The sequence below is a fragment of the Gymnoscopelus braueri genome (genome assembly GCF_963280865.1).
Source record: "Gymnoscopelus braueri genome assembly, chromosome: 22".
Classification (NCBI taxonomy): Eukaryota; Metazoa; Chordata; class Actinopteri; order Myctophiformes; family Myctophidae; genus Gymnoscopelus; species Gymnoscopelus braueri.
This window is the reverse complement of record NC_137624.1, coordinates 31156209-31180027: the sequence shown is the minus strand read 5'-3', so window position 1 is coordinate 31180027 and position 23819 is coordinate 31156209. Positions and strand designations below refer to the sequence as shown.

At 42.9% G+C, this 23819-nt stretch overlaps 1 protein-coding gene across 1 annotated transcript in view; it reads right to left on the bottom strand.

The window, feature by feature from the left end:
* The window catches only part of grk3 (G protein-coupled receptor kinase 3), a gene marked incomplete at its 3' end in the record, with an annotated part of 75862 nt that overhangs the window by 30146 nt on the left and 21897 nt on the right, over positions 1-23819 (bottom strand). The window contains exon 2 of the mRNA XM_080418709.1: positions 23697-23773. Within this exon, the coding sequence (XP_080274835.1) occupies positions 23697-23773 (77 nt within the window). The remainder of the gene's footprint in view (positions 1-23696; positions 23774-23819) is intronic.

Below are 23819 nucleotides of genomic sequence, written 5' to 3'. Positions count from 1 at the left end.
GTATAAAAATACAACACTGACGGTTTTGGGCTTACGAGGTTTATCCACCCGACATGCAGCAGCGATATGAAACCTCTGTGTTGCTATGGTAATTACCCGTACAGAGGATGCCGCATGTGTGTGGGGTACGCGTGTGTGTGTGTGTGTGTGTGTGTGTGTGTGTGTGTGTGTGTGTGTGTGAGTGTGTGAGAGAGACAGGGTTTGGGGGGTGTTGTTACCACAGGCCCTGCAGCTACAGTGGAAGTGAAAGAGGAACAGAGCAGATTTAAAGGGTGTCTCCTGTTGCACTGGGAGCTACTGGTGTCTACTGGTGTCAGACACACACTCCCCAGTACACCCAGTACCGGCAAGCATCCAGTTTTTAAAATGAAGCCCACAAGGAAGTGCGGAATTCCCTGCAGTTCTCATTAATGGCCTGGCAGGTGTCGCTATTTCCCCCCTCCCTCCCTGCTGGCTGCAGAACCATTTCCACGCCATTGATTACAATGGGGATTTGTTCCAAGACGGTGGATTTGAATTCGCAGAAGAAGTGGCTTCAAAACGGGGTCTGTAGAAACCAATAGGTGACGTCACCGATCCCTTTGACCATCATTTCTTTACAGTCTATGGCACTCAGCCCACTTTCAACCTACCCGTTCCTCTATGTTGGGCACATCATTATAGGTACAATTTTAAAGGTTTTTCACGAAAATAGCCAATCTACAAGCTCACAGTGCATCACGCTGTGATGTATTGTAAGCTTGTAGATCAGTTTTTTTATACGAAGTATAACAAGCTCAAATGGTTGCATCCGTATTTTGCGGAAAGCTTTCGCAGGGAAATAGCAGATCGCCAGGGTATTTTCAGCTGAAGCTTTCCCCACAATAACAGAAAAGACACTAGTATAGAGCCCTGATGGACTCCGGTCAACCATATAAGGGTTCAAGTGGTTAAGTATGGTCATTGCGCACGTCTGCCCTGACCTGTGGTGTTACCTGATTAGTGTTTTGGAATTAGTGCCACTGAAATAGAAGAGCTATTAGCTAATCTATTTCAGTGGCACTAATTCCAAATCAGGCTGGTGATCCAGTCAGGATGGGATCTTATTAGATCCCATCCTGACTGGATCACCAGTCTGATTCCACCCCAGCCTGGAACCCAAGGGCCTGGAGAACAGACCCAGTGGATGAAAAGAGGACGACAAGATGTTTTTGTATTACTTATTTCTGCTTCTTTTTTAGCTCATCAGCCTGCGTTTCTTTTCTGTTGCCAACGGTTTGTTATTATTGAGATCATCTGCTATCATCCACGTTCATGTGTTCCCTCTGAGCGTTATCAGACCTAACAGACCTCATGGAGCATTTCCTCTGCTGACTGGAGTCACTGCTGCTGCTCCTCCACAAATAATGTAGACACTCCACTGCAGGGAAGGAACTAAGTACATTTACAATTTAGGCATTTAGCAGACGCTCTTAGCTTTCAGATCTGGTATTTTTGGTCAGAGACACCGACCGGCGCGTGGCCATTTATAAATCAAGCCGTTAGATCACCAAGAGTCAGGGATTTAACCTTAATGGAAGGACACTTCAGCACTGTACACAGTCACACACACACACACACACACACACACACACAAACACACAATCAGACATGAGCTGCTCTGTGCCTCGGCTGATTAGTGAGATCACCTGAACGCTCTAAAAATAACCCGGTCGGCCGGGTCATTTCAACAATGGCTCCCATCTTCTGCTGCGCTCCACACACACTCTCAATTGATTACTGACTACCGGCCCTGTGGTGTACGGCGTGTTCACTGTACACGCATACACACACACGCACACACACATAATTTACAATTTTGGCATTTAGCAAACGCTCTTATCCAGAGCGACTTACAATAAGCAAGGTAAACGCATGCATTAAATACAGAGACAGTGTAGTGCCTCAGTAATCTAGGACCAGTCTAAACGGTATAATATCAAATAAATGATATTGTGCATTGAAACTATACAAACTGATACTATAGGATGCCAGGGTCAACAAATGAACCTGGAACCTGTCTAAATAAATAGCACGCTGTATCTATCTAAATTAAAACCTTTTGCATAAGACTGCATGGGCGTCAAGGCAAGGTCAAGTGCTACGGGCTAAAGGTGGAGTCTGAGTGAGTCTGCAGTTCTAACTGCAATGGGGAGTTTGATCCACAGCGTAGGAGCCAGAAGAGAGAATAGTCTGGGATGTGTGTGGACTGTGGAGCGACACGTGCACGTACACGCGCACACACACACACACACACACCGCAATACAATTTTTGCCCTCTTTGTCATTTATTCTCTCTTTGTGAACTTTGAGCCACATCTAAACTTAGCTGCATGCCAGTGTGTCGCAACTAATGGGAAAATTGAGCCGTTTTCACAACATGCTTTAAAAAGGAGCACTTCACCCATTTTCAACCCTATCTTCATCATAATGGGTCCTCAATTATGCTCATTATAAGATGGCACCATTTCTGTCTACTCACTGTTCTGTCTGTGGACAGTTCGGAATTGGTAATTTCATGCAAGATTTCTATGTTGTTGTTGGTGCTGTTTTGTTGTTTTATACAAGAACATATGGCTTCTATTTCGGCATGCTAACTTTCCAGGAAGAGAAAGGCTGTTAACGGCACAGTGCAAGGAGGATTAAACGTATCCAGTTGTAAAAAAAACAATCAATCTTTTCCCACAGATACTTGTGTCAGTTTATGCGAATACATCCATTAGCTACACTGTAACGAATTGACTGTAAAATGTACAGTTAATAACTGGCAAAGAAATGCCAATAAAGTACTGTAAAATTGCTTATAGTTACTGTAAAAAAGGATAACTTCTATATGCTGGGTACAAGAGTCAAGACACTAAATGTATTAGAAATTGACACGTTATGCATATTAATACAAAAACTGTTTTTGTATTAGTTTTTCAAAAAAGTAAAAGATAATTTCTATAGTATCTTTCGATTTGATTTGAAACGCAATAAAACCAAAGGGTTACAGCAGTCCAGGATAAACACAACAAAGTCCTAAGATGTATTGTCCATTGTGGTTCCTCTCACAAGCAACTAACTAACTAATACGTTAAAAACACTTTACAATACAAAATAAATGACAGTAACATACAGTACATAAAAACAAGTGCTCCACTATCTATCCCTAAGACCTTTTACAGAGGAACCTGTTCTAATAGCCAAGCTATAGTCTCCCAATAAACTCCCATTACACCTAAGACAGGCAGTCTCTGTGGATAGCTTTAAAGCACAGCTCAAGACCTAATTATTCACTCTTGCTTTTAGTTGTTTTTTAAATCTCTGTGTTTTTTATTCATGTCCTCACTGTTTTGCCTGATAACCAAATAAATATGAAGTAGTATTAACATCCGCTTAACAGCAGCAGCTTACATACTTAACATTACTATAGGGGGGAGAGGGGGGGGGGGGTAGCGTGAGGTTGTAAAGTCCTCTTAACCCTTTTAGACCGGGAAAGCATCTGTGTCATTTTAAGATTTATTTGGGCTATTCAAAAATAGCAATCTCATGGCGCGGCACTATGAGCTTGTAGATCTACATTTTTTTTAAATCGTGGAAAATCTTTGAATATATATGTTTTAAAGCGAACCTTTTTAACTCCGATCTGTGCTTCTGGGCGTCCCTGGAACAACATATTTTGAGATGGGGGTCCGCGGCCAAATACCTATCATTTTGGGGGTCCTTGACATGGAAAAGCTGGAGCACCACTGATATAGCAAGATACTGCTTGGAATTAGAATTTTTGTTTAGATATGTGTCAAAATGTTTTGTTACAGGGACCCTCTGCCAGAAGATTTGCACACATTTTCACGATTTGGGATAAAATAATGGTTATACTGTAGCTAAAAATCTAAAATGACACAGATGCATTCCTGGATGTAATGGGTTAAGTAGCCTTGGGAAGCAATGGTTCCAGACAGAGCCATGTGGCCCATAGGGTTTCTGTAGCATGTGAGGCAGCTCGATGTACAAGTACACCCCCTGGACATGACACTAGTATGTCGCAGCCCCTTGATGCTGCTGAGTGCAAAGCCATTTGTATATATAGTCTTTTTTTTATGACGTATGACAAGGGCCCCGCTTGTAATATGATCACGGCCCACCAGCGGCGCCGCGGGCCACAGGTTGAGGACCAGCGCCGAGTGTAAACAAGCCCTACTCATGATGCATTGACGTACAGCGGTGTTCATTTCGTAGAGTAAAACTATGACAAAAAAAAAAAAATTCACTGATGAAAACTAAATAAAAAACTAAAATACTGACAATTTTGTCAACAAATGAAAACTAGACTAAATGTTAGGGATAAGAGGGACTAGTGGAGAAAAGATCCAGTAGAACTAAGATAAGTCGCTTTATGCTTGGTTGCTCACGGGCGTCACGCTCCGAAAATAGCCGATCTACAAGCTCACGACGCGTTGTGAGCTTGCAGATCCGCTATTTTCGGCATGCAGCTAGGTATAAATGACGCATTACGACAGCAAAACGGCCCGCTGAAATAAATTATGGTCGACTAAATCAACAGTAGATTTAGTTGACAAACTAAAATATTTCAGATGACAAAAATACAAAAAAAAACTAAAGTCAAAAGATTATGACTAAATGTCAACATTTTGTTGTCAAAATCAACACCGATGTACAGACGCTGTGGATGGATGAACTCTGTGAACGCTGGGATTGGACAGTCAGGAAACATCTCAACTGCACTGTGCACACATCGCATGCACACACACACATACACACACACACACACACAGGGCCCCCGGAAATGCTAGACACTATGGCACTGACTGGGTGTGCAGTTTGAGAACAAAGCCACACAGAAACCACAATGCGTGAAGCTGCACTATGCAGGCTGAATGGCTGCTGGTTGGTTGGTTCACACGTGCTAGAGCAGTGGTTCTCAGACTTTTCAGGCCCACCACGACGACCCCCACCCACCCTGACAAGCACTTGGAACTGTAGGAGTTGAGGCGAACAAGTTTTGCTTGTCTCAGTTCCACAGATAAATATTGTGAAAATAGCCAATCTACAGTACATGCTCGGTGTTGTGAGCATGTAGATGGGCTACTTAAAAAATAATAATTTAATGAAAATAAATAAATAAATAAAAAGATGAATTATGGAGATGCTAGGTTCCTGCCCCGACTGTGAAGATATTCTTCACCTATAAGTACTAAAGGTGCTTCAGAATAACATGGATTAAAGCTAAAATTAAATCTCACCAAATCACTTCAGAAGAAGAACTCGGCGCCCATTTTCATTGGGTGACACGCTTCCATAGAACAGTGGTTCTCAAACTTTTTCATGTCAAGAACCCCTAAATTAATGTGTATTTGGCCGCGGACCCCCATCTGAAAAGATTGTGTGCCAGGGACCCCATACAAGATTTGTGGTGTTAAAAATGTCAAAAATATTCAAACATTTTCAAAGGATATCAAGATTGTTTGAAAATGGCTGACGTGTATATAGGGTCCTGGGGGTCCCCGGCCGGACCCCACTTTGAGAACCCAATGCATTAGACCATGGACCACCATTACTCTGAGAGCGTACAAATGGAACCAAATGGACCCGTAAGGGTCCATTTGGTTCCATTTGTACACTCTCAAGAGTAACAGCAACATAAGGGGTCCATTTGGTTCCCAACTATCCATCATTTATCTGGGGAACCCCTGGAACCCCCCTCAAGGACCCCTGGGGGTCCTCAGACCCCACTTTAAAGAACCACCGCCATAGAAGACATGCTGAACTTGTATGGGAATCCAAATAACTGAGATCAGTCGTGGCGACTGAGAACTTTAATCCGTGCGATAACAATCTATAACAAAGTACAAAAGTGCTTCAAAATAACAATTACGGCGTAATTAAGGAGGTTCACAGGGGGCACGTTTTGACACGCACAGTCAGACCGCCGACCGACAGGCAGACGACTTCTTTCCACACTTTCACTTTCACTCCAACAGCAGTTTCCTGGCTGTGCAGACTGTTCGTGCTGCATTCATTAACGCGTGGTTGTGTGTAGACTAGAGCTCAAGCATATAGGAGGAGGAGTCACTAGATTAAGGATTTAACCTTTTTTAACCCCGCTGGCGTGTCCCTAATTTGGGCATGTCATTGTTGTAAAAAAAAAAGAGGCAGATCTACAAGCTTGCAGATCTTTTTTTGCTTGTAGATCTTTTTAGCTATTTGTCGTTATATATTATATATATTATATATATTATATATATATCATAACTATATTGGGCTTAAAGGGCAAGAACACTTTGGTAAAGGTTTGGGTAGTAACCTTGCCATGATGTAACTCCAAAAGATGGACAAGAAATCGAAAATAATTGCTGCATTGATTAGAAAATTGATCATTCAAAATATGCTCCTCATTGACCTACATTGCGTTACAGCTCTCAAAGACACTCTTTTAGCCCGTAAAACAAACTTCCTGTAGATTTTACTATTTGAAGATCCAGATCGGCGGATCCAGTCCAGGTTTTCTTCCTAATGGAAATAGCAAAATCAACAGGAAGTTGACATTTGTAATTCCTTTTTTTAAAACAGCACTGGGTTTGGTGATGCTCTATTGTCTGAATCAGTTTTGTTTGTGTTTGTTTACGGGGCTAAGAGAGTGACTTTGAGAGCTGTGTAACCGTACAATGTAAGTCAATGAGCTTGTATATTTGTTTGCCATTTGTCATATTGGGCTGAAGTGGTTAAAGAAGTACACAGTCTACTCTATAACGTGCCCCCACTGCAAAAAGCACAGCGAGTTGGGCATTAACTCTCACTGCTGTCCTAAAAGCAGCTGAGTAACCACAATGTGAGGCAGAGCCCTGTTTCCCCCTGACGGATGGCCCTGCTGCAGTGATGCGAACTTCAGCAAAGTCCTGGTTCGACTAAACTAAGGCTCTGGTTATGTCTCCCCAAAGGGCACTGTGCTGCTGCTGCCTTACTCCATTAACCCATTCAATCCGTTAACGCATCCGTGTCATTTGAGATTTTAAACTATAACCATTATTTTATACTTTGGCTTTTCAAAAATAGCAGATCTACAAGGTCATAGCCCGGCACTCTATGAGCTTGTACTGTAGATCTGCTTTTTTGGGGGAAATCGTGAAAATGTGTGCAAATCTTTGATTATATATTTTTAAAGCGAACATTTGTAACTCAAATCTTTGCTTCTGGGGGGTCCCTGGAACAAAATATTTTGAGATGGGGGTCCGCGACCAAATACATATCATTTTGGGGGTTCTTGACATGAAAAAAGTCTGAGGACCACTGATATTATAGAAAACTGTTAGGATTTAGAAGACATTTTGTAGACGCGTTCCCGGATTGAATGGGTTAACATTTCTACACAACTAAAAGGTTGGCGAGGTCTAGAAAGCATTTACCCAAAAACGGATCCAAAAACAGTCTCACTCGTCTACTGTTGCACACTACTGGCACACGGGAACATCTTTTTATTGACAAAACATTTAGACATAATTCAAGACAGGCATGTTTTTAAAAAAATCAAATTGGCCAACAGATGCGTGAACAGGGGATCTTCTCGACCGGTCCGTTAGTAAGCAAGCCTTGGGAACCAACGGTCGCCGAGCCATGTGAACCACAATTATTACAGAATAGTCTAATCGCAATTATTTGAGATAATCGCAATTATTTTTGTCATAATCATCATAATCTTCATCGATATGTTCAAACATAAAAAAAGCTGAAATAGCTGACCTACAAGCTTCTTTTTTTTAAGTATAAAATTAATAAATGTCAATCACAATTTCTTTGTTTCGTTGTTTTTCATATCTGCCCTGTGCATTTTTTTTTGTATTACGAGGGAAACAGAAATGTATTTTTTTATTCATTATGTTCCACTGTTCAATGCCAAAAAACATAATTAAATCGTTAATCGCAAATATCAGCGAGACAATTAATCGTCGACTTAAATGTGTAATGGTGACAGCCTTATGACCCATAGGGTCAGGAGCCTATACTGTATCTCCTGTCTCTGTAGCGTGAGGCGGCTTGATGTATAGGTTGTATACAAGGAGGATGTACAAGTCAAGTACCCTCCCTGGACATGATGCTAGCACAGTATGTCACAGGGACTGAACCCCCAATCCAACCCTTGATGCTGAGGGCCAAGCAGGGAGGCATTGGGTCCCATTAGTTGTTGGTATGATGACCCGACAGGGGGATCGAACCCTGACCTCTCAGTCTCAGGGCGGACACTCCCAACTGCTGAGCTGCTAAATTGGTTGATTGTACATTCTGACTTGACGCTCCTCCTAGGCACACAGTATGGATGAAAGCAAAATAAAAACTCACCGACTGCAATATTTTGTTGCCAGGCCAAGTCCTAATCTGTGATTTGTGAAACAGCATTCCCCCCCACAAACACATTAGCACTGTCTCCTAATCAATTAGCACAATATGCAGAATTATGGTGTTCAGGTGTTTAGTTGTAAACCTGGGTTATTTTGCAACACATTTTGTCACCCTAGTGCCAATGCCTACGGTGTAATCCTGGGCGCTACTCTCCCTCTGCCAGCCTGGGGAGGGCCCCTCCCCAGGCGGGGGTAGGACGGAGCGCGTGGAAGGAACACGTTATTCCAACCAGTTCCTTTCCCCTCCATCAGGCGCCCCGGGACACGGGGAGAACATGCAAACTCCACACAGAAAGGCCCTTTCGCCAACCCCACCTAGGGTATGTGCACTGATGACGCGGAGGAGAATCACCGGCGGGAATCGAACTCAGGACTTTCTAGCTGTGAGGCGACACCGCTACTGACTGCGCCACCGCGCCACCTTATACCTGGGTTCTTGCTGTTCTACATACATACAGCCAACCAGTTGAACAGATCATGGGGGTTTTATGGAAGATGCTTCTTCTGAACATGGACTCTATTGCTAGTTTGACCACTTCAAATACTCTTTAATCTTAACATAACCAATTGCCGAAAACAGTCGATCTACAAGCTCGCTAGCACAATCATGACACGCTTCCATAGAAGACATGCTGACTTTTATAGAATCCAAATGACTGAAATTATGAAATGCACTCATGCTTTTAGCTGAGTGCATCATGATTCATGATTACCTTATTTAATAAATGGTGTAATTTCAAACAATAATGGATATCCTCTTACTAAAAGTACATTGGTAACTGTTACTAGCATCAAAACTTATATAAGTTGAGAGAAACTTTATCTTCCCCACAAAGACTGTCAGAAGAACTTAAACAAATGACTGAGCGGATGTGGCCCTGGAAAAACCTTCTGAGTGTGTGTTTACTTTATAGACTGCTGGCTATACTGACCATGCTCCCCGAGCAGTGTTGCCAGGTTCTGTGAGAGAAACAAGCGATCAACAAGCTCAGGAGAAGTGTCTATAGGCAGCATGATCAAACACACACACGCACACCAACATGAGTTAATACAGCATCAAAATCAGTCTTACCACTTGAACCCTATTATACATAGGCTATTTGAAAATAGCCGATCTACAAGCTCGTACAAGCTTGTAGATCGGCTATTTTCAAGCATCTTTGGGTACTTCGAAAAAACACTATATAAATTTGAGACATTACTATCATTATTAGAAAATATTGGGAATATATTTGAAGCATTTTAACAACACAAATCTCGTATGGCATTGGGGGGTACCTCCCTGGCCTCAGATGGGGATCCGTGGCCAAATATATTATAATTTGGGGGGGTCCTTGACATGCGAATGTCTGAGATCCACTGGTTTACACAACATTTAGGAAGCAAGCCCAAAAAGCAGCAACCCGCAAACTACCAATATTTACAAGCCGACTTCAAAGAAAAACAAGGACAAAGTCGCTTATAATAAGCAGAGATGGCAACACTGTCCCTGAGCGTAGTGAGCTTCATTCAACTTATGGACACTGCTAAATGTCAACTTCTATAGTCCCAGGGGTCCTGGGAGGGGGGTTCCAGGGGGTCCCCCAGCTAAGTTTGTTAATATATTAGCATCACAGTCATTTTAACCAGCCGTCTTCTTCAGCTTTGTAAACACGACATGTACAAATAACTTCATGTGAGTGATAGCAGTATGATAGCACTGTTGACTCTTTGACTGTGTATTCATTAACCACTTAAACCCTGTTTTATAGTTCATCGTACGATGGCATCTCACAGCAACAATAAGCCGATCTACAAGCTCACACAACAAATAGCCGATCTACAAGCTAGAACAGAGCCCAGAACAGTGGCACTAGGTTGACAGTGATTAAACAGCTACAGTTCAGAGGTGATCGTTATTAATAATATTTAAAAACAAAGATTGAATGGTGAATCTCAGGATTAACAGAGGAACGGCCTGGCTCCAGTCTATGACTATCAGTAGTCTATGACATCACTCGTTTCAGCCCCGATCAGAGCTGCCTTGAATTCCGTTATGAAATGAAAGTTACATATTAAGAATAAGTATAAAACATACATTATGTGAAAATAAATTTGTGGAGGCACTACGTTAGTCTACCGGCAGTGTGCACAAGACATTTAGAGCTGATCGGTCTGGTGGTTTGCAAGATTATCTCCGGACACACACACACACTTATAGATGGCTAGCCGAAGCAATCCAAATATTGGACAATCTAAATCTTGGACAATGTAAATATTGTTAGATTCTGATACGGTCACAGTGGTGTGGAGTCTGTATATTATCTACACTTCTAAACTTACAAGGAAAAAAAGAAAAACCACATGAACCGGCCCAAACAAAGTGCTTGGCATACAGATAAACAGTCTAGTGTGAATATGTGAGAGAGAAACCCACGGCCGGTGAAGAAGAAGAGTTGATAAACACACCACACAGCAGATGCCAGGGAGCTGCAGGCAGCCAGAAAAGCGCCAGCCAGCAAAGCGAGACAGAATCGATATAGAGTGATACAGATGGAGGTAAAACTGTCTGCAGGCCTGTCACTGCAGTTTGCACACAGTCAGCTGATCCTCAAACAACTTCTTGTTTACAACCTCCACAACAAGTTAACCTCCTGTAACTTGATGTCCCCCAACTATTCTGGGAAGATCTATATTAAGCTCGCATATCAGCTATTTTCGACAAAGAGATTTGGTGTAGAGGGAAAAAAGGAGGGGGAGGATGGATAGACCCCTAGTATATAGGGTGTAAGCAGTTGCAGTAAGGCGTTCCTAAATGCGCTTCGAGAATCTGCTTGACCACAATAGCTAGACAGACAGACAGATATAGATTAAACAGATGCTAGGTTCATTGTTTACCTGGTATGCTGTAGAGTTGCACCGATACCGATACCGTAATTTATTATTTGTAGGTATTTTCTTTTGGTGATAGATTATAGTGTATTTGGTTTTTTTCTACTGTTATTGTACTTTAAAATATTCAGTAATAAATGTCTTTAATTGAAAGGTAATGCATTTTTTTTGTATTTAAAGTTTTGCTCGGATATCGGCATATATATCGGATATCGAAAAATATCCTAATTGATATATCGGATCGGAATTGAAAAAACCTGTATCGGTGCATCTCTAGTATGCTGTAGTTTCATGTACAGCTTATTATTTTTGACTAATGCTAGGTTATTGGTTAACCCGAGATCCTAGTTTACTGAGGCACTACACTGTCTCTCTGCATTTGATGCATGTGTTTACCTTGCTTATTGTAAGTCGCTCTGGTTAAAGAGCGTCTGCTGAATGCCTACATTGTTTGTGTTATCCTATCAGCATAGCTTTTTGAACTGTTTTTTTTTAAACTTGTATCAAATCAATCAAAGTCTATATGCTGCGTAGTGTACGATAACTGTGATCATCATGACTGTGTGTGAAGATCAATTCTCCATCACATCAAAGCATCAGTATCTTCTTTCTCTGTTAACATCATCAAGGCCCCTCCCTCTGTCCTTCCTTCCAGTCAGTCTCACAGAGAGGAAATGATGTGCTTGACTGGCCAATTAATGCACCAGTCTGCCTGAGCACACACACACATGACAATCCATCACACTTTACTGGACGCCTGTGTGTGTGTGTGTGTGTGCGTGCGTGTGGGTGCGTGCGTGCGTGCGTGCGCGCGCTCACACGCACAGACTTTTCCTAATTGCTAAGCCATCTCTAAAAGTATTTTTTTAACCATAAAACAAGCATTTCTCAAGGTCTATTTCTCAAATTCTACAATGCTTGTGGCGACATCTGGCCCTCACAAGTATACAATCACACACACACACACAATTATTTCCCCTCAACACTTAAAGCTTGCAAACAATCTTACTAGTTAATGAGAGTGAATTCCCCGTAGTGGGTCGGTGATCCCCAGGGCCGTGGCATCATGCATAGATGAACATGACGCACGTGTGAACAATATCAAGTACAGAACACCAGGGCTGGGATACATATGATGTCCACTCCATAAAGCAGTGGTGTCGCTCCTCAAACATTTTCATGTCAACGACGGACCCCCAACTTTTACATCTAGCCGCGGACCCCCCAGCAGCAGGGGACCCGGACTCTCTCTTTTCCCGGTGTTTTGCCCAGGTGGGCGTGGTTTTGAGGTTAGGGTTAGGCAAGCATAGTGTTTGTGAGGTTAGGGTTAGATTTTTTGTTAACACAAATCTTCTCTTCAGGGGGTCCCCCTGGCACAAACATTTTCAGATGGGGGTCCGCGGCCAAATACATATCAATCTGGGGGTCCTTGACGTGAAAAGGTTTGAGAACCACTGCCATAATGATACTTGATACAAAAGGAGGGATGGAGAATGATATGCTGATTACTTTATTTACAAGTGCTCTCTCCCTCCCTTCATTCCTTTCTTCTGTCTCTCTAAATGCTCTCCCTCTTTTTTCTGTCTCCGTCTCTCTTTCTCTTGTTCTCTCTCTCTCTCTGTCTGTCTCTCTCTCTTTCGTTCTTTTCCTTGGCATTCTTTCTCTCCATCTGTCAGACTTCAGGAATGGATGACGGAGAGTTGTGCGTTGCTTAGCAACTAGCAGTTGCCACGGCAACCTGACCAGAACTCCTGTGCAGTGTGTGTGTGTTTTTTTTGTGCGTGTGTGTGTGTTTTTCTTTCTTTTTTTATCGTCGACGGGGAGAGAAATGAAATTGATTAAAGGAAGAATAAAACAGGTGATGAGAGCAGAGGAGAAGAAGGGAAATGGAGAGGAGGGGAGGTTTAAGGAGAGGAATACAAGCAAGGGTGTCAACGGTTAATCAAGCTAGTCCATTTAATCTATTATACTAATAATCAATAATATTTTTGGGATTTAAAAATATTATACTTGCGATGTCACCTGTAGATTGCCCATATTCACAGGATGCCCAGAATAGTGATGCTAGGGTTCACGTGGTCAGAAAAGGGATGCTAGGGTGTGTGTGTGTGTGTGTGTGTGTGTGTGTGTGTGTGTGTGTGTGTGTGTGTGTGTGTGTGTGTGTGTGTGTGTGTGTGTGTGTGTGTTTACAATGACTAAATTGTGCACACTAAATATCTAAGCTTCTGAACTCATGTAATGTAGGAGATACGGATTTTCATCAGCACTGTCCCTTTACAAGCCTAACAATAGGGACGTGCAATGCATGACCAAAATCATGTTGGATTATTCTGATACTGTTGTCATTATTATGATGAGAATGAATCGATTAATCGTATGTATACAATATACATGATCATACATTATCCTCAAAGGAGGGGCGGGAGTGTTGGGGACGCTTTCAGATAGGAAAGGGGCCAAACACACAAAAGGTGCTTTTCTCTACTACGGTATATAATTTAGTCACAAATAAATGTAATTTGCTTTTTTTTACTACAGTGTTTATTACTATAGTGTCTCAGAAATTGTCTTTCTGAGGCTTCCTAGTTTCCACGGCTATATCAACATGAACAAGTGCAGCCTCGTATGTGCAACATTATGATTATTTATAAAACTAGGACCTATGACAGGTGAGCGTACGTCACACAGAAAATTGGGTGGTTTGTTTGTGACACAAAATGTGTGGTTTCAAATTGAAGGCAACGTGAAGCGTCCAACACAGCCTGGTTTATCACAACTTATGGGTCAACTGACCCGGCTTGTATCCCTTTGTCACCGGCGATGTCTTCAGTTACTAGGCAACTGTAAGCTAAATGAAGGCTGCAAAGCACTGAAGAATATGCCTCACAATCCTGATACATACAGAGAAGAGAGGGAGACCAGCCTCAATGTAGATACATACAGAGATAGAGACCAGCCTCAACGTAGATACATACAGAGACCAGCCTCAATGTAGATACATAGACAGAGACCAGCCTCAATGATGATACATACGGACAAAGAGACCAGCCTCAAAGTAGATACATACAGAGAGAGACCAGCCTTAATGATGATACATACGGACACAGAGACCAGCCTCAAAGTAGATACATACAGAGAGAGACCAGCCTCAATGCTGATACATACAGAGATATAGACCAGCCTCAATGTAGATACATACCGAGACAGAGACCAGCCTCAATGTAGATACATACAGAGAGAAACATCTATCTCAAAATGTTCAGGATATCTTGGGAAACTGATTTGTATGGTCAAGGACGAACCGATTAACCTTTGATAGGTTAAAGGGGAGCGTGGTAGCATCTCTTAAAAAAGGCCTTTACCGGAAACTTCTATTTTTAATTCAAGTCTAGTGTAACATTTGATGGTGTGGTCGGTCATAGTTGACTAATGTACCTTATGTAAACAAAGTGCTTACATAACCTTCACAATGAGACACCATTGAACCGTGCATGTGCACACATGTTCCCCTGTCAGAGGTGTGCAGTGTGTATGGTGTCATGTCGGACAATTTATTGATATCCTCTCTCTCCCTCTCTTGCTCTCTCGCTGTCTCGTATGTGTGCATCAGCAGGTGCAATGTTGAAGAGACAGGCATCTCTATAAACTACTGATATGAACAGAACTACTTCACAGGAGCAATGTTGGTATAGTTAAGAGATTCTATGAGAGACATGTCAAGTAGGTGTTGTAGCGTTTCAGTGTGGAGTCTGTACCACAAAGACACAGGCTCTGAACACAAGCCATCTGGCCTATGATGTCCCCTCTCTCTGTATGATGTCCCCTCTCTCTCTCTATGATGTCCCCTCTCTCTGTATGATGTCCCCTATCTCACTGTATGATGTCCCCTCTCTTTGTATGATGTCACCTCTCTCTGAATGATGTCCCCTCTCCCACTATGACGTCCCCTGAAGTCCCCTTTCTCTCTATGATGTCCCCTCTCTTACCATGATGTCCCCTCTCTCACCATGATGTCCCCTCTCTCTCTATGAAGTCCTCTCTCTCTCTCGCTTGCATCCTTTTTGCCTATATTTACTGTGAATTCCAAATAGGTCTGAGCAGGATGCATGCCATCCTTTACTCTTCTACCATTCCAAGGAGAATGTCCCCACGCTAAGGTTAGGTTGTCATAATGATAATGTTAAAGGGCAAGACCACTTTGGTAGAGGTTTGGGTTGTGTAGTTACCTTGCCATGATGTAACTCCAAAGGTGGACAAGAAAATAATTGCTCCATTGATTAGAAATTGAGAATTCCGAATATGCTCCTCGTTGACTTACATTGTACGGTGAAACTTTCAAAGTCACTCTTTTCGCACGTAGACGAACGTAAACAAAGCTGATTCAGACAATAATGAACATCACCAAACCCAGTACCGTTTTTTTTCTTAATACAAATGTTTACTTCCTGTTGATTTTGCTATTTTTATTAGGAAGAAAACCTGGACTGGATCCGCGGATCCGGATCTTCAAATAGTAAAATGAGAGATGTTTCAGCGTACAATGTAAGTCAATGAGGAGCATATTTTGAATCATCAATTTCTAATGGAGCAATTATTTTTGATTTGTTGTCCACCTTTGGAGTAACATCAGGGCAAGGTCACAACTCAAACCTCTACCAAAATGGTCTTGCCCTTTAAGGAATCAGAACGTTAAGAGGGAATCGTTAAAGAACCATAATGATTCAAATCCTAAAGGATCCCATAAACCCTAAAACCAACTCTTACAGTAGCCCCCCTCCCGTGGCATATCCCTGAAGCAACATTAGACTTTGCATTTTTAATTAGTTTTAATGAACCATAATAACCTTGCTCTGAAGTGAACAGTTCTTCTCCGTTCTACCTTTCTTTTCTTTCAAGTCCCCCAGCTCCAATGTTCCTTTCCTCAGTACATTTCCCCAGTATTAAAAAGGTCTCTCTCACCGTTGCACAATTTAATTGTGATTCCAACAAACTAGCAACCCGTCTGAATGTGTCCATTTTTATAGTGCTCCAACCTGCCTAGGAAAAAAAACATTAATACCAAGCAGACCAATATGTGCTCATTAGCAGCTCCCAGCGTCTCATTAGGTTCTCCTAGAACTGTGCTTCTTCAAGTGGGCGCCGGAGACCCCCACGGGTCCTTGAGGAGGGGGTCCCCCAGGGGTCCCCGGCAAAATGAGTTAATATAGCGCCTGAATCGGTTAAACCCCTTTTACCCTTAATACATCGGAAATAGCCGATCTACAAGCTCACAACGTGTCGCATTGCAACACGTTGAAACCTTGTATGTCCAAAACAGGAAAAGAATGACCTGTGTTCCAGTGGATTCAATGCAGTTATTATTAACCCTTGTTAACACATTGAATGCCAATCGCGTAGATCTACGCGAACCTATTTAAAGCCGCAGCGTGCCAGTCGCGTAGATCTACGCGAACCGCCGATTCCCATGTTAATCGCCCAAGGTGCACTTTCCGAATTTTTTTGATCCATTTCCGTTTCCGGTTTTCGGTCGGAAACGGAATTATTCGGGTTCCGGTTTTTTCGATCGTATCCGCTTCCTGTCTGGGATCCTGTTTAAAACTCGATTTTCTCGGTTTGTTGTTTTTCTCCTCGCTGATCACTGTTTAGCGTGTATCGGCTGTAGCTTCAAGATGGCGGCTCGCATTTGGAAACTGTTTTCGCTGGACGTTTCTCACGGATCCGCTGTGTGTTTAGAACCAAATGAACGCGCACTTTTAACTTATTTAGCGAGGTCTGTGGCGACATGATAAAAACAAAAAAACAACAATAAAACGCTGGCACTGGTGAGTACATTATGAGATTAAACTCTGGCATGGAATGTGTTAATGCTTTTCATTGGTGAAATATTTATAAAACCCACACTTAACCACTTTCACTTAAAAAAAATTGTAGATCTCACGTTGCGAGTTTGCATATCTGCTATTTTCGCTACTTTCGCACGGGACTCTAGTGCGACAAAGTAGGTTATTCATTTACAGAAAACGTACAAAGTAGCGATTTGGAGATACAAGGTTTCTGCCCGACAGCAATAATCGAATCTCTTCTTTTGGCTGCTGCCGTTGTCTGAGTGTCGTCTGACTGCAGACAGGAAATTGAGCACTTGACACTTTGGACCCGGCCTCCTTATGTTTGGTCGTGTCATTATAGGACCCCACCTCCTTATGTTTGGACATGTCATTATAGGACCCTGCCTCCTTATGTTTGGGCATATCATTATAGGACCCTGCCTCCTTATGTTTGGCCATGTCATTATAGGACCCCGGCCTCCTTATGTTTGGACATGTCATTATAGGACCCCACCTCCTTATGTTTGGACATGTCATTATAGGACCCGGCCTCCTTATGTTTGGACATGTCATTATAGGACCCCGCCTCCTTATGTTTGGACATGTCATTATAGGACCCCGCCTCCTTATGTTTGGACATGTCATTATAGGACCCCGCCTCCTTATGTTTGGGCATGTCATTATAGGACCCGGCCTCCTTATGTTTGGGCATATCATTATAGGACCCCGCCTCCTATGTTTGGGCATATCATTATAGGCACACATCTTCAAACATGTACAAAAATAGCTGTGCTTGAGAACCACTTTTGCTGATATACCCCCTTTTCTCCCCAATTTAGTCGTCGTTACGCCAATTAATTCCTCCCCTCACACATTTCTGTGCGTTGTCACTGCTGCTGTATCCTACTACTGACTCACCCGCCAGTGAGGAGCCCCCATCGGGAGGACGTAGAGCCTTCGTCCTACTCCTCCCGCCCCCCAACACTCCCTGCTGACAGACTCCGCCCCCAACCCGTAGGAATTACCTGCAGTGACAAATATCACCCTCCTTCCCCGCCCGGCGTCCGTTCCCCAAAAAACACGGGCCATAGACGCCATCGACAAAGCCGGATGCACAACGGTGGATTCAACCCCCCAGCCTCCGTGGTGGTGGGGAGCCAGGCACTTTACCGCTGCACCACCGGAGCGCCTGAGAACCACTGTTGTACAAACACAGACCATGTTGCGAGGCGCTCTAGCTTGCATGTAACGTTTTCAGTGTGAGAGCGGCGAGGTAGAGGTCCATCATGCAAACGCTGAGTGGATTTGCATGACAAATGCAGGGTTTTACATCACGGGGTAAAACAAGAGAATGACTCCGTACCGCTGACACCGTTACAACCTTGTTGTGACACTCTTCCCACCACATGATGCAGCGGTGGCTTCCAGCCATGCTGGGTTTCTCAGCACAGCACTGCATTGTTCTAACCTGTCCACATGGGTTAACACAGCTGCTCATTTTACTTATCACTATTGTTTTAGCCATAGGCTGGCTGACAGAGGGTCGAAAATAGCCAATCTACAAGCTGGGGCTGGGCCAAGTTCAGGCCTAGGTTTCGTGTTTTCAGTTTATGCATTTCAGCCTCTGTTGAAAGGAAATATATATTACTTCATTATTCCACTGGAACAAGATCACATTGTTTTATGCTGCATTTGCACATTACTTCTTCTACTACTACTACTACTACTACTACTACATGCCCCCAACTGCATTTATCTTAAAGGACCCAAAAAAATAATTGTTTTCAATCAATTACACACCCCATGAAGCCTTGAATTCATGGAGATCTTTCAGTTTTTGTCGCATTCCTAAGCCAATCATTTGATGACTGGCGGAGTCTCCTACTGAGTATCCTACTGACGACCGATGACCCGGTCATAAAATCATTGGCTCAGGAATGCGACAAACTAAAAAATCGCCATGAATTCAAGGCTTCGTGGGGTGTGTAATTGATAGGAAATAAGTCCTTTTTTGGGTGAACTACTCCTTTAATAACAGCCTATTGTACATGTACAGCCTACAGTACACTTTGATACCAATACTTTTGTACTTTTACTAAAAAAATAATGATAAAGAAGGGTTTCTAGGGTTTCTACTGGTTCTTCCGAGTGAAGACCCGCCCTCGCTGCGGTTGCAGCCAATAGGAGTCGTTTCCGGTAGCATTTTGGGACCAGGAGTTCAAAGAGGGGCGGATTTCTATTCACCAAAAAAGTGGCTAAAGAAGCCATTGGTTTCTGTAGAAACCAATGGCTTCGCTTTGTCCATTATTTTTTACAGTCTATGATTAGGGTATAGTCGTATATCTGTATATATCATATTTGTATTACTATCATTCTATTTTATAGTCTTGCTTAATATTTTATTTTGCTGCTTGTACCTGTATACAAGTCAGAAACAAATACAACTTATTGAATCTTGAATACAGGAGGGAGAGAGAGAATTACTGCAGTGGATTCTCTAAGGAAGGATGAGACCTAGAAGAGTAAGTAACACTGTTAGAGGCCTGTAGGGCTTGCTGTGGTCCCCTGGTGTCTGTCTGTCTGTCAGTCTGCAGAGAATGGGAACACTCACTCACTCCAGGAGCCTGAGCACAATTACCATGTAGGCATTTAGCAGATGCTCTTATCCAGCCTTACTTACAAGTCTGAAATCGTTAGATATTATATTGTTACATAAGCGGTGTAAGCATGAGCTCTAGTCAATACATAAGGTAAAGAAGAGAGAGGAAACTTTGATACCAGCTAAACAATGAACATAGTAGCAAAGCTGATTTATACAGTGTCGCATGCTGGAAAAATAGCCGCTCTTCAAGCGCACAATGCTTCGCACCACAACACGTTGTGGGCTTGTAGGTCCGCTATTTCCAGCGTGCAACACTAGGCACGCAAGAGACGCAACTAAAATCAAGCGTTGGGGAGTACAAGAGCAAGCAGGAAAAAACCCTGGATCACTTTACCACACAGCCATGGATAGGCTTGATGCAAACACAAGTGGCCATGTCTTTTTGCAGCAGAACATTTCACAAACCATGACAACACCAGCATCACTGACTTCTCTAATCACTTGAAAACAAGGCAGATACTCGTATCGGTCAACTCTAGCAAACAGCTCCAACGTATAGTGCAACCTTTTTCTCTTTGTTACATCTGACAAAGCTGAGACCCTCCACACATGCTCGCACGGCGCACGCATGCACACACACACATACACACGTTTTTAAGACATGGTAACTAACTGTGCCCTGTATGACAAATACCCCATCTACAATCTCACAACTTGTGAGCTTGTAGTCATTTTTAAAACATATTTTTTTAAACAATGTGCTAACTGTGCTTCAGGTTGTGAAACAGTGGTGTCGCTCATGCAAACCATGTGTGTGTGGTTTGCAAAACCTTCTGGTGCAAAAGGCATCCGAGCCATAACCCCGCCTAGAGAAATGATTGTCCAATCAGCACCCTTGTACAGTCGTTAGAAGAAGAGGCATAACCTTCACAAAGCAGCATCCATGATGGCCTAAAGCCAACAGTGCCCCTGTTGTCCAGGAGGAGTAGCAAAAACATTTGTTTCACTCAAAATGATCTTGAGAGAAAGCCTCTGAGACTGTAGGAGAAAAGTTTTGTTATGGAGTCACTTCTTATAACACACAGGTGCAGAACAGCGCCTTCAGCTGACCGTGTGGTTCATGTGTTGTCCAGCGCAACTCTTCCCCCCGAGGAGTAATCTCTTAGTGGTCAGCGCCACTGCCTTGACCACTTCCTTAAACACGTTGTGTTGTTAGTTAGGAATTAACACGCAAGCACCCGGGAGGAAGTGGACTAAGAAAGGGGAGGGGCCAAAGACAAAAAAGGGAGGTGGTGCCCCACCCCCCCAAAAAAAACGAATGGGTTGGACCCATAAGGGTCCATTTGGTTCCATTTGTACACTATGGTGTACAAAGCCTGGTGTAGCCTACAGTAAACAATAGCTATACGCTTCATAAAGAAGACAGCCTATGGTAAACAATAGCTATACGCTTCATAATGACACACAGACACATGAAGCCAGTGTACGTGTCAGGAAGCCATGAACAAGTGTGCATGTGACGTCATCCCCGAGGTGCTTTCAAGTTCTGCCTGGCTGGCTGACACCCACTTTGACTGAGGAAAGATTAGACTAATATGGATTTCATTTGAACGTTTCCACAAACAGAATTGGCATTCATCATTTATGTTATCATCTGAATGTGTTCTTTGGTATGATTAAAATGTGTTGGAGGAAGGTGGAAAGGTATTAAACTCACATGGCTTCTACTTGGAATTGTTCTATTCTTTGTACAAAGTCTATAGTGTCATTGCCGTAAAATGAACAAACAGTTCTGATATGTTTATACTGTATACCTACCGGCTTCAGGCTTCTCACCGTATTAACTGCACCATGCGCACTCCCTCCGTCACACAACACACAGTGCCATAGGCTCACTGATGTTGGCCTACAAAGGAACCAAAGGTATGGCACCCCCATACCCCTAGATCTAACCCTACAACAGCTCCCGCTCACTCAGATCACAGGAAAGCCGTCTGAACCTTCCCTAAAACACACTGGACAACGCTCCGCACGTCCCAGACTCGTCTCCCTTCCCAAAAACACTATGGACAACGCTCCACACGTCCTAGACTCTTCTTCCTTCCCTAAAAACACCCTAGACAACCCTTCTCCCTCCCAAACTATGGAATGAACTCCCCATTGCAGTTAGAACTGCAGACTCACTCCCAATTTTCTGCCGTAACCTGAAAATTTCACTTCTTCAGACTCAGCCCTTAATACTTGACCTAGAAATGACAACCATGCACACATGCCTTGGGCATTTGTTCTTATGTTTGTTACTTACTGGGCTTGTTTTCTCTTGACCACAATGTTAAAAATGTAAGATAGCAGGTTATTTAGACAGACGCTAGGTTCTTGGTTTACCTGTGATCCTAGTTTACTGAGGCACTACACTGTCTCTCTGCATTTGATGCTCGTGTTTACCTTGCTTACTGTCGCTCTGGATAAGAGCATCTGCTTAATGCCTACATTGTAAATTGTAATTGAAAGGCCATTGGATACTTGGACACGGCAGGTGGAAGGCTCCTGTACAGTGTATGTAACGTAATGAAAATAACATAAAATATATTAAGCTGTACATTCCTGTTTAGTCCTATAGTATAGACCTGACATTATCCTCAATGTTCTAATTACCACATCTTCTGGCATTCTCATCAAAAACACATTTTCCATAATGCCTTAAAGTGGGGAGAAAACGAGAAAACCCTGGTGCGCTTCTGTAGCCATGATTAACCGTTTCTTGACCTTCCTCCAAAATGGCTCACAAAGACTCACAATAAGAAAATAACAGCCAGCACTCCGAAGTCCTTCTGGTATTTTTATTTAATTAAGGCACGGAAAGCATACACGGATGCGTTTCGGTGTCAAGCCTTCCTCAGCGTGCATGAGGAAGGCTTGACGCCGAAATGTGCCGGTGTATTTTGCCCGTGCCTTTAAGAATTAAAAGTACCAGAAGGTCATGCAGAGTTGCCTGGCATTATAATAATCACCTAATCTGACATGGTCAGTCATTAGTCACCATCAACATCGCCTGCCTCTCGTTGCAACTCGCTGTGAGCTTGTAGAGCTGCTATTTACGCTACTTGACGTGCAACAAAGTATATATATATAGGGTTTATGAGGAACGAGTACATCAGAGGGACAGCGCATGTTTTGGAGATAAAGCCAGAGAGGCCAGACTGAGATGGTTTGGACATGTACAGAGGAGGGTTAGTGAGTATATCGGTAGAAGAATGCTGAGGTTGGAACTGCCAGGCAGGAGGCCTAGGGGAAGACCAAAGAGGAGATGTATGGATATAGTGAAAGAGGACATGAAGTTAGTTGGTGTGAGAGAAGAGAAGGCAGAGGACAGGGTGAGATGGAGGAAGATGAATCGTGGTGGCGACCCCAGAAGGGAACAGCCGAAAGGGAAAGAAGAAGTGGTTAATGCCATTTTATTCCACCAAAAACTAAAAAAGAAAACTGGATCAGGGGGCAGATACCACCCACTCAATTTGTCTAAATTTGTCGTTTTCCAGGTAAACAACAAGAAAAGATTGGAGATTTCAGGCTCAGGCTATTTTTTGCTACAGGCTCTCTTGTGCAAGACATTCTGGCACAAACCCTGCCTGCCACAGGAGGATTTAGTAGTCAATCCACAGCATGATTTCGGAGTATACAGACGGCAACAAATGACCAATTAGATAACCAAATGAACATTTGTACAATCTTTTTTTAATACTATAACGATGAACATCTAATTCAAGATGGAAACAAATCCATCCCCCCAGAGGCATTGATGAAGGCCAGAGGGCCCCAAACCAAGCCCTCTCTGACAGTGATGAAAAGAAGCCTTTTAAAAAAACCTGACCATGCTCAATATCAGCCTGTCTGTCTGTCACCATCACATTTAGTCCCAAAGACAATCCAGCAGGCCCCTCTTTAGGGTTAATGAAACGTCTTAATGAAAAGGATCAAACTTACCAATCTTCTGGTTGAAGATTTTGTCAAACGTCAGCTCGTCTCTCTCTTCGAGGTATTTCTGCATCACGCTGCGAATGCTGTCGACACAAGAAGAGTAGGGAAATAAAAAACATTAATATGCAT